The sequence below is a fragment of the Mus musculus genome, chromosome 7 (genome assembly GCF_000001635.26).
Source record: "Mus musculus strain C57BL/6J chromosome 7, GRCm38.p6 C57BL/6J".
NCBI classification, from domain to species: Eukaryota; Metazoa; Chordata; class Mammalia; order Rodentia; family Muridae; genus Mus; species Mus musculus.
The window spans coordinates 139,673,770-139,687,400 of NC_000073.6; the positions used below are offsets into that span (position 1 = coordinate 139,673,770).

Here is a 13,631-nt window from a genome sequence, read left to right on the forward strand (position 1 = left end):
GATGCACCAGGCCTTGCCTGAGTCTCTCATTGCCAGTGAAATAGCACTGGACTTTCCCTCCTTATCTGCCCTCCAGTGCCTTGAAGGTTGTAGTTTCCCATATGTTGTTTGTTTTTTAGGTGCTTTGGACTTTAGGACAACATTGCTGCATCTCTGCTGTTTGGACCACAAGGTGGACCCCCATCACTGCCTCCCTTCGCTGCTTTATGCCATGTAAAGCTCACTCGCTCCTGGACAATTTGGACCGAATTGTGCTTTTGCTTTTGTTTTGTGTAAGTGCCAGATGTTTGATCTCAGTGCTTCTTCCTTTGGGATGTGTCTTCATGCTGACCTTGAAAGTGGCCTGGCTCATTTACTAAACACATGAAACTCAAGAAGGAAGACCAAAATGTGGATACTTCGTTCCTTCTTAGAATGGGGAACAAAACACCCATGGGAGGAGTTACAGAGACAAAGTGTGGAGTAGAGACTGAAGGAATGACCATCCAGAGACTGCCCCACCCGGGGATCCATCCCATATACAACCACCAAACCCAGACACTATTGCATATGCCAGCAAGATTTTGCTGACAGGACCCTGATATAGCTGTCTCTTGTGAGGCTATGCCAGTGCCTGGCAAATACAGAAGTGGATGCTCACAGTCATCTATTGGATGGAACACAGGGCCCCTAAAGAGCTAGAGAAAGTAACCAAGGACCTAAAGGGGTCAGCAACCCTATAGGAGGAACAACAATATGAACTAACCAGTACCCCACAGAACTATGTCTCTAGTTGCATATGTAGCAGAGGATGGCCTAGTCGGCCATCAATGGGAGGAGAGGCCCTTGGTCTTGCGAAAATCATATGCCCCAGTAGAGGGGTCAGGAAGCGGGAGTGGGTGGGTTGGGGAGCAGAGCGGGGGGGGGGCGGGTATGGGGACTTTTGGGATAACATTTGAAATGTAAATGAAGAAAATATCTAATAAAAAGAATGGAAAAAAAAAGTGGCCTGGTTCTTTGACTCCTGGCCTCAGGTTCCTGCTGGCCACACAAGGAGCTGCAGGTCTGAAAGCTGGCCATCTTCAGCGGGGCAGAGACATTTTCTGAGCACCTCGTGGGCAGCAGGTTCTATACCAGGAAGTAGGGGCATCGTGGGAAGGAAGCCCACGTGTCCAAGAAGGCTGCACCCCAGCAGGGAAGATGGACAAGGAATGCATGGTGAAGCACACTTCTAAGGAAGACCTGAGACACTTTACTAGCAAAGAATAGCCAGTCTTCCCTGAACTCGTACCAAGGCATGTAACAAAGGACGGACGTTCTTCGCCAAACTGAGACATCCAGGTAAAGAGCAGAGGTGTTTTCCCAGAGGAAATCAAAACAGAGCAAGCAGAAAACGAGATGTAAAAAGTTGGAGAGCCGCTGATGCAAAAATACAAATATATCCCCTTCAAGTGTGCATGTATGATATGACACGCCTTAGACACACAGAGGTGGAGGCCTCAAACAGATCACGGAGGAGAAGATAGGGTGTGTGGACTCAGAGGCACAGTACCCTCAACCTTCCCCTGCCTGCCTCTGAGTTAACGATACCCAGGGCAAGCAGCCAAGGCTCACTACCAAGAGACCACAGCTTCGGCGCGGCAAGGGGGAGCCAGGAAGACCACAGGTCTCCTTGGCATGTTGGTTGGAGGCTGCTTCAGCAGGTGCTAGAGTGGCTTGTGGATAGGTAGCTGCTTGCTCCTGTCAATGTGTGTGCTCTCAAGCTTCCCCTGGATGTCAATATTGTCATAAGCATAAAAAACTTTTACACTGACAGCTCCTTGGTAATCCAGGTTACTGAAGAAGCTCCGATTGCTAACGGATTGGTTTAGATACAAAATCTCTACGGTAGTCCTTTTTGAAATAAGAAAAAAAAATAAGTATGATTTAAATGTCCAGGGGTCAGGGGGCATGGGGCATATTGTTACTACTGTGAGTATTACATAGCCCTTCCCTGAATTGGTGGGACAGTGGTGGCTACATAGGCCAGAGCCAGTGACAAAGGTGGAAGGAAAGACACAGGTGTAGATCAGCAGCAATGGCTGGCACACATTTGCAGTAGGCACAGGCTGAAGATACCAGGCCTTTCCTACCAACACTTTCTTTTTCAGCCCAGGGACCATAGTCCTATGAGCCGCCCCCTGTAGCCGCCACCCCAAGCCAACCTTAACTCACTCACTTCGGTTTCCATTTTCTTCAGGTATTGGAGGCAGTCACTGGCTATTGGCTCATTTTTCAAAGTCAGACACAGGCGGCCCAATTCAAAAAGCAAAAGGATTCTGGGAGGAGAGAAACAGGCCCTGGCTCAGCACAAGGTAGGCATTCACTTGTTTGGCATAGGCAATGCCAGCCTTGTGCCACTTGTGACAGTGGCAGGAGCTACAGACCTGCTATGCTATGGCCCTGCCCTCTAGCTGTTGTAGGACCCAGAGCTCTCCGCAATGTTGCATCTGTCCCTACTGGACACACTATCCCTATCCAGGTCTCCAGGCCGTGGCGACACTGGGTCACCACAAACTCCCTACATAGTTGCCTTGCAGGGAAGACACAGCACAGACTCTTCCTCCCTGGGACAGGCATATGGGATGTCACCAATACATTCACCATCACCAATCTGAGTCTCAGTGGGTGATGTTAAACATGTATTAAAATGCAGGGACATGTGATAGACAAACAACTTTGGAAAAGAACAAATTGATAGAGGAAACTGTCCATTTTTTAAGCTTTATGCTAGGCTATACTCCAAGAAACTGGCTGGAGCTTCCTGGACTCAACCTTGGGCCTCCTGCATCCCATCACCCTCTCCTCCTCCTGCATCCCATCATCCTCTCCTCTTCCTGCATCCCATCATCCTCTCCTCTTCCTGTATCCCATCATCCTCTCCTCTTCCTGCATCCCATCATTCTCTCTTCCTCCTGCATCCCTGCTTTCCTCCCACTAGGCTCCAGCAACATCCCTAGCAGTGACCACTAAGTGTCTCCAGATACCGACAGCCATTCCGGGGGGTGGGGGGTGGGGTGGGGGGGTGGGGATAGACCGAGCATCTCTCTGCCTTTGTAATGTGAGAGGCATGTCCAGATAGTCAAAGTGACTATGGGTAGGGCCACTATCTTCCCTTTCTTTGCTCTTGAGCTGTTCCAGATGAGGGGCAGCTGCAGGAAGAGAGGACCTTTTGGCTGCCCACCCTTCTCTCCTTAGGCTCTGCACAGCCAAGGCATGGCCTCAGGACTTTTGTCTCCTTGCTTCACCTGAGCTCTGGGCCTGCCAGTCAAGAAGAAGGAACTCGGGAAAGAGTAAATAGCTGGTCCCTGAACCATTTTGGCTTCAAACAAATATTACAGTCCCCCCCGCCCCCACCCCCAGTCAGAATTCCAGACATAGAAGGCCAAACGAAGATATTCCAGTATGACCCTGTAGTGTCAGGAGGCTCTGAGGCTCTCTGGGTTGTGGGGAAGGGTTCTATATCTGTTAGAAGGCAGCTTAGGTTGCTTATGGGGTATCCCGGGCAACTATGGCTGCAGCCTAGGAGCAGTAGAGTATGGATTTTATGAAGAGCTAAAACAGTTCTGAGGTCCTTCTATTCACAATGGGCCCTGGAGGACACGTCCCACTAAAGTCCTTGTGTCTTTCAACTAGAAGTTTACACAGAAGCAGAGTCTTGGAGATTATCTCCTCCTCAGGTCACTGTAGGAATCCCGTCTGAGGTACACGATCGACGTGTACCTCAGGTGGCTGAGACCAGTGAGCTCCTCTGAGCATCCATGCGCCCACTCCCAGGTTCCACTAAGTAGCCGAGTTCACACATGTAAAGGACCAAAGACTGCACCAGGCTCAGGACTGGTGGGAATGAATGTTAGCTCACATTATTTTTGTGTTAAGTACGGCATTTCTGTATATGAAACCTTAGGAAAGCTTAACTGGTCACCCGGAGAATCTGTAAATATGACAGAGCAGAAGGGCTCAGGCCTCGATACAGGAAAGCCCTTACGGCCAGCTGCACAGTGGGCATATACCCTATTTCTAAAGTCGGGTGAAAGACAGGAACATGGAGCCAGCAAAGAAAACAGTGCTCATACTTGTAGGAGGTAGCCCCAGAACCCAAACTTAGGTGACGGTTGAACCCCACTGGCGATGAGAGACTCAGAAGTCAAAGCCAACATGTGGGGGCAATCACAATTCCATCATCTCAAATGCATGCAAAGTTCTCACGGTGGTGTGGTAGACAGACAGCCACTGGGGGTGAGAGACAAACTCCCTCCACCTCTGTGAGAGAACATTCCAGAACTTCACCTCTGCTTTGGCGCCCTGCTCTCCCCTTCAGAAGCCAGCCCAGAACCCCTCCCAGCTCCACCAGTGTTCGGAAAGGCCAGAGATCTTGGGGCTAAAATGAGCCCCTGGAAAGCACTCAGACCAACGCGTTTCCTCTGTGTAGCTACCCAGGCATACCGGACGCACCGTGGCAAACTGAAATGACTGTGCTTAGAAGTTAAATTTGATTTTTCCAAGGTCAAATATGGAGGGCCACATCCCAGTGCAGTACACAGACGGTGCAAACCTCAGGACGATATTACCAGGGAGGCTCTAGCAAACCCTCCCCGATGTGGGGCTGGTCCTTGCAAGGGTCTGGTTGCTTGTTTTCATATTTTGTATGGTGACCGTGTAGGTGTCTCTGTGTGTACACATAGAGGAGAGCCACACTTACTTTTCTTCTCTGATGGTAGGGACGTGTTGGTCATGGTACTGACTTAAATCTCTATACATTTTCCTCAGGATTTGCTCCAGGTTTTCCGGCAAGTTATTTTTATCCAATTTCCTAGAATCGATGTAAACGCTAAATAGCCTGCCATATTTGTTTAAAAAAATGATTCTCAAGGAAGACTGAAATCAATGAACCAACCCATGCTTCTTAGGGAATGGAGGTCTTAAAATATCCCTTCTCCTTTCTTCGTGTCTCATTTCCCGGGCAAATTTTCCTACCTCCTTAGACTCCCTCTCGGCAGGCAATGTTCCTTTTCTTATGTCACTGCAGGGAAACTCCGGGAGAGTGTGCAAGGGCTCATCTGCAGAGCCAGCTCTGTCCCTAAGATCCCCTGCCCTGGAACACTTTGGCCCTTATCTTCACTTTGCTATTGGACCTGCGACCGAAGTCTCTCGGTATCTCAGTATTATTGCCGCAAGGTCCCCGAAGTAAGGAGTTCCCCTCAACCTCAAAATACTGCAGTCTCCTCACTCACCTTAGGAGTGGACATCCTGTGGTCGCCTCACTCGCCTTGGGACCTCCCTCATGGTCTACCTCACGCCTCACCTGGCAAGACTCTCTTCCCTGGCTGGGACTCTGACTACTTCATTAGTGGCTTCATTGCACCCCACTCCCTACTGGTGGGGTGTGGCAAATGGGGCTTACTTTAGATTCTCCCCCACAGAATCCACCAGAGCCACCTCTAGGGAAATCCCCGCAGCCTTAGGGGTCTCCTACTGACAGTGGGCATCCCAGGGGAGCAGACAGTGTCCTGATCCCAGCCTTCCCAACCACTTACGCTTTCAGCGAATTGATGTGGTAAGTGATGGAGAGTATAATGGATTGCTGCTTGTCTTCCCTCAACATAAGATCATCCAATACTTCATAACGAACCTGTTGGGAATGCAACCGAATGTCACTCTGCATTCAAAGGAGGACTCAGATGTTGTGTCCAGATATTATTTAACCCCTCCCATAAAATTAGTATTTGAAACTAAGGCAAACTCTCAATAATTAAGTTCTATACATTTTTATATGTAAATAATAAAAATTCTTAAATATACAAATCACCAAGTTGTAGACACTTGAGATATGGTGCTATAGCAAATACTTAGTTTCATAAATTCTCTGTTAGTGTTTTAAAAAGCTGATGCTATTACAGGATTATTTAAGCACAGTAATGAACAGATGTTGCTTTTTCACACAGGAGGGTTTGCCTGTTCTTTTCATTGTTTTTGCTTTGTCCACACATGTGTAAGCTCCTGCCTTCCTCTGTAAGTGGGATTATTACTGTTTTGTGCATAGTTCCTAGAAAATGACTTTTAACAAAGCTAGTTATTGCCTCTCTTGTCAAAGTGTCTATTTACCATGGTTGAGAACATCTGCCGGTACTTGTGGGGCACCTGGGTTCTGACGAATGGCGCTGCTGTCAAGCAGAACTTGGTAGCATCCTCCTTTCTTCCGGCTTGCAGGTAACATTCAAGCAGTTCTCTGGACATCAGAAAACAACAGACATTAGCATTCTCAGAGCTCTTTTGTTGCAAATCTCCAGTAACTAGGTCCTCAGGCTTTGGCAAACTGTAGTTTGCAAACTTTCCGGAGCTTCCCAGGGAAGCTCACGGCACACGCCAGGATCCACCGCTCAGTGCAAAGCCAGCAGGAGTGGGAGAAATTCCTGCTGATGGCACAGACAGCTATCAGCACTTTAATTAAGAACATTTCCAGTCGATACTTTGAAGGAACATCTCATTTACATCAACTTCCTCTTAGAGGTTTTCCAAATAGCCACAAGCAGGTCCCCAAGCCGGTAGGCTGAGGTCTGGACTTGAACTGGCATCTTTGATGCTGGAATTCACATTGACAAAATCCACCCGGTCTCTTGTTTGTAGCAAGATCCTCACAAAACCTGTGAGAGACCCCCTCTTTAGAATTTGCTGATAGTCTGTGGCTTTCAAGCAGCAAGCCCAGAGCTCCCATGCCCAGGTATCTGGGAACCCAGGTGTGATGCTCATATTGGCATAGCTATTTGCCAAAGTGCCTACCAAAAGCAAACCCACAACCAAACCCCACTACACTAATGTTTTAAGAAGCATGGACCAGGAGTAAGGGCTGTGTCATTATTTCCTTTGCTTTGAATCCCGATGTGTCTTTAAGGCGTGTGGCAATATCCATAGATTTCTAGGAAGAACCCGCTGACAAGTCAGAAACCCAAGCCCTACCTTGGAAGAGAGAGAGAGGTCTATGTGAATCGTAATCAGGGACTCATCAGGGCTGTTAGGGCTGCCACCCCACTCACAGCATCAGCTCTGCCCGCCACTCCTTGTCCTCCTCTTCTGTCTGATTTAACACAGTGATGATTTGGGAGAGGCTGGGAATCACGAGGTGGTGGTATCCAGGCTTCAGGAAGGGCCGCACCATGTTCCAGTAGAGGACAGAAGCATTGAACACCAAGAAGTAATACCTGGGTCAGGAGTAGAAATCAGAATGTTGGAGGCACAGGGCTGGGGGTATCCGGGTTCCTGGACCCATTCAGGAGGGGAGTGAAGGTGTGTCCAATCACCATCAGACGCAGGCACCTCATTTAGGGTACTCCTCACCAATCTGCATCGGCACCAGGATGCAGAGCCACCCCGACAGCCCTTTCCCACACGAGCAATGGCTGTCTCACTCACAGTGGTGATGACACGGCTGGGCTAGGTTCAGTCATTCCACAACTAACCACACCCTATGAAAATACAGTCAGAAGCAAGGGAGGAAAGAACATGGAAGGCTTCCTGGAGGAGGTGGCATCTGACTGTGACCTGGAAGAAGTCCAAGAATCAGCCAGGAGCTGAGTAGGCAAAAGATGGTCAGTCAGACAGATGAGTGTGTTGCAGTGGAAGTGAGGGACTGTAGGACAAACTCCATGTCCGATCATAAGCTCTTGAGAAGGGTGTTGAAGATGTATGAGAGCTACCTCCCAGCATCTTCCTCTGAGTGGCAGGTCATCACCTGAGGGAGTCACACAGGGCACTTTCTTACTATAAAGCTGCTTTCTGGAGTGGACAGGCTTGACATTCTATTACTGGTTGGTTACTGGACAGGTCATTGCTGCTCATTATCCAGGAAGGAGGGAGAGAAACCAAATGGCCAACTGCCGGACCAGTGATTCCCAGTCACCTGTCGGGCCCATTTATAACTGTCTCCAAGACCCTTGCAGTGGGACATGGCTAGGAACTGGATGGATCTATTTGAAAACATTCACTGTGCTAAGATCTCTGGTGTAGCACGGGCTTCTGACTCTTGGAGGGAGGGAGCAGCAGTGGGTGCTGGGGTGGCTCATCCAGGCTTGTAGGGCTGCACCTTGGACCCTTGTGCCTATGCATTCAGTAACTTGATAAGGATATCAACCAATGAGCAGTGGGCATGGGCGGGATGAGCAAAAGCTACTGCTAATGTTGGGTCCCACTGCATGTGTGCCAATGCCAGTGTATGCCAACTTAACCATTTCAACAATCGAATTTGGGTTTGGGTAGGGAAAAAAAAAAAGACAACCACCATCTAAAAAGCGGTGCTAGAGTCGTGGCTGCAGCCAGGAAGCCTTGGCTCAGGGCCAGCGGACTACAGTCTCCACAGAAGAACCTGAAGCGTGCCCTTCTCCCTTCAGAGAGACCCAAAAGCCAGGAACAAGGAGTTCTGGGGGACAGGTTGGGAAGGAGGCCACCGAGAAAACACTTTGAGAGCCATCTACAAATCTCAGTGAGCCCTGAGCAAGCACAGCATAGGAAGTCTGCATGGGTATGGCTGGCCTTCCCAGCTAGTAAGACAAGCCTGTGTCATAACTCCATTCGTTACAAGCACAAAACAGAAAGGAGAAGGGATGGATGTCAGAAAGAGAAATGACATCGCTTGCTTCTGTGGGCACCAGAGTCTTATGCAATCAAGTAGAAGCAGACAGACAGTTCAGCATACCTACCTCGGTTCTCCTTTTGCAAAGTTTATGGCCTTCATGTACTGTGTCACGCAATTTTCAAATTCTTCCTAAGACAGCACAAAGAATACCCAGGTGAGCCAACTAGCCACCCCAGCACCCACTGCTGCTCATCTTCATTCCTGGCATCCAATGCAAACTGGTTTTCACCCCAGCTTATGCACAGTCCGGGGACAGCGAAGACCCTTGAGCAACCACAGCTGGCTGTGCCTGTGGGTTCCAGACTCTCCCACCTCCCGCTCTGCCCAGCCCAGGAAGGGCTTTGGGGGAGAGAAGACAGAAAGGTCATAGCACCCCCTTGCAGAGGTGGGAGGTCATATGGACTCATGTCAGGCACCTGGCGAGTACCGAGCGGAGAGAAAAGCACAAATGGGAACTGCCGATGTTTTTTGCATCACTGTGAAGGAGACTCTGGTTCCTCAGTCCCATTTTGCTTTAAAGCTTCTCTAAGACCTGCCTTGCTGCCATCCCTGGAGGTGGGGTGAGAAGTGGAGAGGGGTAGTCTTACCACATTTTCCTCTGACTGTGGGGCACAAAGCTGGGCCCTGCACAGGTGCGCTCGGCCCAAAAACTGAGTGATTGGCGCCTTCACTTTGAAGTACATCTGGATGCAGTCTTCGCTTATCTCAGGCTCTTTCATCTGTAGGAGATTGAAGCCAGGAAGAGGAAGGAAGATGCCCAGGATGAAGGCGCTCTGGGTCACTGGTGAGGCTAGCTTGGTCATTTCTATACTCACAACACTCATCAAATGTCCCATCCACCCTAACCCTGTGCCGTTTACACCCAAAGATGTGAAGGTGGGGACAGGTTCATTGTGTGCCAGTGACAGCCAGTCACTCAAGGGCTTCACCTTGAGTGCCTGCTCTGCACACAGCACAAACAGGTCCGGGCTGAAGCTCTCTGTGGGGTCAAGCTCCGACTTTCCCAGGTTTGCAGACTTGATCAGTTCATAAGCTCTTCGCAGGGCAGTTGCATCTATCGGGCAGAGGATCAGCAGAGGGGCCCAGCATAGGTATGTCAGAGAGACACAGTCCACAGTCCCTGGAAGAGCCTTCCTCTGGCACAGAAATATGGGTCTGAATTCCTGGCCAGGTTGCTTTCAACCATCCCCACTCAGCGACTAGGCCAGGGTTCAACAACTGTATCCACCGCATCGCATCACGGACTTTTGTGCCACTCTACTTAGGTCAAGGGGTTCCCATCAGCAAAGTTAGAGTGAGACCCACCTTGTTGATTCCGGGCACGGGCCAGTTCCTGCGTTATGATCAGGTCCATGGCCCTGGAGGCCCTCAACTATACAGCTCCACTGCTGGACCAGTAGCGGTTGCCTAGAGACGGGGCCCAGACCAAGGACGCGGGAGCTCGGGGCGGGGCTACACTTGAGGAGTCCGTGACGCTGGGAGTAGGGAGGGGAAGGGGGCGGGGAAGTAGACAAGAAGCAGGCGGAGCGGAACTGATGGACACCGAGTGAGGCCAGGTCAAGAACTCTTGAGTGTTGAATTGGCACCCAGGGCACCCATACCATGCTGTCTTCACTTTCCTTGCCAGGCTGCGCTCACCTCCCATCCATCCACCCATGTTTCTGTGTCCTGCTCTGTTGCGGCACAGAAAGACAAGGGAACTCCACAAAACCTCCCTGCTCCGGTAAGCGCGGGCTGGACGGATGCAGGAAAAAGATCTAACAGAAGATGCCTACCAGAGCAGGAAGGTGGGCTGCTGGGTACCAGTCGGACAGGGAAGTTGCCAGCCTCAGAAAGCGTGCCCCTTTCTATCTGCAAGGGCCACCTGTGGCGGGTCTACATGTGTGACATTATCTAAGGGATCTGAGGAGTGAAGACTGAGTAGACCCGCCTGTAGCTGCTGCCTGGGCAAGAAGCCTTGGAATTGGAGCAGTTCTGGGATCAGGAAGGATGCGGGGGGTGGGGTGGGGGGACGCCACAAACGCTCTAGAGCCCTTGTTCGAGGATCACTCTTAGAGATGACTTTCATTAAGACATAGTAGTCTTGGAGGTCCAAGCTGGGGCAGAGCCCGGAGCTGCAGGAGGAGCTGCGCTTCATCAGCTGAGAAGCAGTGGTCGGTGGGCAATGATGGAGATCCCCGGGGCAGCAGGTGGGCAGCAGGTTAGCAGGCGTATAGGCAAAGACAAAGCTGACTCTAGTATCCTAAATGAGCGTTTAGAACGGCGTGCAGAAGGACAAACGTGTATACAAGATCTAAGGGAAAAAGCCGCAGTCCCCAAGGCCACGCCCCCAGTGACCTACTTCCTCTAGCCAGACACCACCTCTTAAAGAATACCGAACCTCTCGAAATAGCGCCACCTGCTGGGACTATGAGTCAGCACATGAGCCCGTGAGACCTTAGCAGGCGCAAACTAAAAAACCACAGAGGGAGAAACAGATAAAATCTTTCCTCAGAAGTAGAGTCTTCTGATCTTTTGAAAGAAGCTGTTAGGAAAATGAAAAGGTAGACTACAGGTTAGAAGAAAACATTCATAATAAAATCTAATACAAGACCTGTGTCTAGATTATATAAGAGTTCAATGGATAAATCACAGGCAAGTTTTAGAAGATGCCAAAGACTTGGATAGACACTTGACAACGTGAGCTACTTGACTACCCAGTGAGCAGGGAATGAGTGCAGCCGCCACCGTTGCCAGTAATCAGAGAAACAACACAAAGAAATGCCTCCCACATTCAAACCCATTAGTGCAGCTAAAATCAAGAAGCCTGATGATAGAGGTCCTGGTGGGGACAAACAGCTGCATGTGCCACACAGCTGGTGGGGATAAAGTGACAATCACCGAAAAACTGGGAGCTCTAAGTAAACTGAGGCATGTACTTGACTCATGACCCAGAAATTCTCCTCTTATAATGAGTACCCTTTGAAGTTCTAGAGACCAAGGGAGGGAGGGAGGGGGGAGGAGGAGGAGGGAGAAGAGAGAGAGAGAGGGGGGAGGGAGAGGGAGAGGAAGTTAGTTCATGGCTGCTTTGTTCAAGATAGCCCAAGGCTCAGTGACCCAGATAGCCAACAAAGACCTCAATAAAGATGGTTGGTCACACAAGGGGCTGTGGCTAAGCAATAAAGAATGACCCTGCAGGCAACAATCCATGATGAGTTCTGGCAATGTGGAACAGTGGGCATCTGGTGTGTGTGTGTGTGTGTGTGTGTGTGTGTGTGTGTGTGTGTGTTGTGTGAGAATGTTGGAGAGAGCCATAAAGGTTTCTCACTGAGAGGCTGGGCTGTTATGCTCAGACCTACTGTCAGAGAAATTGATGGTGAAGTTTCCCCCCTGGCTTGGTGCTGGACGCAGGTGGTACACGTTCACCAGGCCTTTTAGCCAGAGACATCTTGGTTTATGTTCATTTTTTTTTTCTTCCATGATAGAACCAAAGAAAACACAAAGCCCCTGAGTTCCAGTAAGGAACTCCACCTGGAAGGAGGTGCAACAGAACTGGGGCTCCTCCTAGGCCTGGGCAGATCATGGGGGTCAGGGGATCCAGGGGTGAGATGTCTACCACAGGAAGTTTTGAGGTACTTTCTTACTTTCCAGAACTTGAGGGTGCTTAGGGCAAGAGTCTGTTAGGGTGGAGAGCACATACATGGGGTTTACTGGGGGTGGGGGCAGGGGCGGGGGTTTCATGGCTCCAGCTACTGTCCTGTATCATGGGAGTTTTATCTTTCATATGGCCAACCCGAGAGGATATTGAAATTCAATTCTGCAGTGTGGGTTTCATTGAATATGGGTCTCGTTTGCACTTTCATGAGGTGGGAAATCTCAACCATCTGTGTGGGGGTGTGTAATAAAATTGAGTATGCCTGATATAATTCTGAAACGTAAATGTCATATATGTTTTTCAAGGGTTCCCAGAGCAGTATTCCACCTTGGAAGTAGCAACCTTGCGTCTCTCCACTCCAATGACAATGCTGACGTGGATCTTTATTTGTAAAGGTTCTCTGTAGTGCGTATAGAGCAGTAAATATAAAGATATTTACTTCCACCGAGTAAACATCGCTCAAACATTATGTAGCCCTGTGTTCCCAAATCCAAACACATTAAATATTAAAACTCATTTTTCCTGGTTACATAGTAGCTATAAATATGAAGAATGTGACACAAAATATTTTTTTCTTGCTAGATGTGTTTCATTTTGCCAAGGCCACTCAGGCCCCTGACTCCAAGAGTGTGATACTATGGAGTTCATGATGCTATCTCTGAAACTTACTCCCTCATCTAGCAGATGTCACCCGCTGCTCTTTGTCTGTAGAAGTGCTGGAGACCGAGCTCTGTCTCCTGGCTGACCGCAGAGACCCTCGTGTGAGGCTCTTCTGAGGTGGGGCCACCTGAGATTGGGGTTTGCTGGCTTTTATTCAAGTTGTTCTTCATACTCCCTTCTGAGTCTCAGATGCCCAGGTGCCACTGGCCCCCACCCATGGCAGGAAGTCCTTAAGACCCTACCGGGCAGTTGAGCTCAGTATCGTCAGCCTTTCTGATTGGAAATGTCATTTTCGTCCACCAAGGGCACATTCCTACCCCTTCTAGACACAGCTGGGTGTCCTCAAAGCTGACCCACCTTGGGCAGTATTTCCTCAGCATGGGGTCCCACAGACTATGGCTGTCTCTCAAGGCCCTGCACTTTAAGCACCCAGGAGGCTCTGCATGTTTATACTATGTGGTTATGGCTCCCTGACTCCTTGAAGGATCATATTTTGCTAGGTTTCAATAAGTTTAAGGAAACGGACACAAAGACTCCCCCCGCCCATGCCAGCTCGTGGGAAAAACCCCAGAAGATGGACACCCAAAGCAATGTTAAGAAAGGGCTGGAGGAACACTGGCCACTCTCAGAAGAATATCGTGCCACCACCACCTAAGGGCTTTCCAAAGCTGGCGAGGGAAGATCTACACT

The 13,631-nt window shown here is 49.7% G+C and overlaps 1 protein-coding gene and 1 long non-coding RNA gene across 7 annotated transcripts in view; one reads left to right on the plus strand and one right to left on the minus strand.

Moving 5' to 3' along the window:
- Cfap46 (cilia and flagella associated protein 46) overlaps positions 1-11,018 on the minus strand; it is an 83,874-nt gene extending 72,856 nt beyond the window's left edge. Inside the window, exons 1-9 of one of the 6 annotated variants that reach the window (NM_001302546.1) lie at positions 9,953-10,046; positions 9,577-9,701; positions 9,235-9,366; positions 8,712-8,776; positions 7,053-7,217; positions 6,124-6,247; positions 5,556-5,650; positions 4,721-4,831; positions 2,198-2,297 (exon numbers count right to left, since the gene is read on the minus strand). In NM_001302546.1, coding sequence (NP_001289475.1) covers positions 2,198-2,297; positions 4,721-4,831; positions 5,556-5,650; positions 6,124-6,247; positions 7,053-7,217; positions 8,712-8,776; positions 9,235-9,366; positions 9,577-9,701; positions 9,953-10,001 — 966 coding nt within the window. In that variant the 5' untranslated portion in view covers positions 10,002-10,046. The other 5 variants (XM_017322098.2, XM_017322099.2, XM_017322097.2 and 2 more) reach the window with 5 other exon arrangements.
- Positions 10,285-12,973, plus strand: Gm32680. Its single transcript, XR_389968.2, has 3 exons — positions 10,285-10,370; positions 12,112-12,258; positions 12,587-12,973. It is a non-coding gene; the product is annotated as a predicted gene, 32680 (long non-coding RNA).
- The last annotated feature ends 658 nt before the right edge of the window (positions 12,974-13,631 follow it).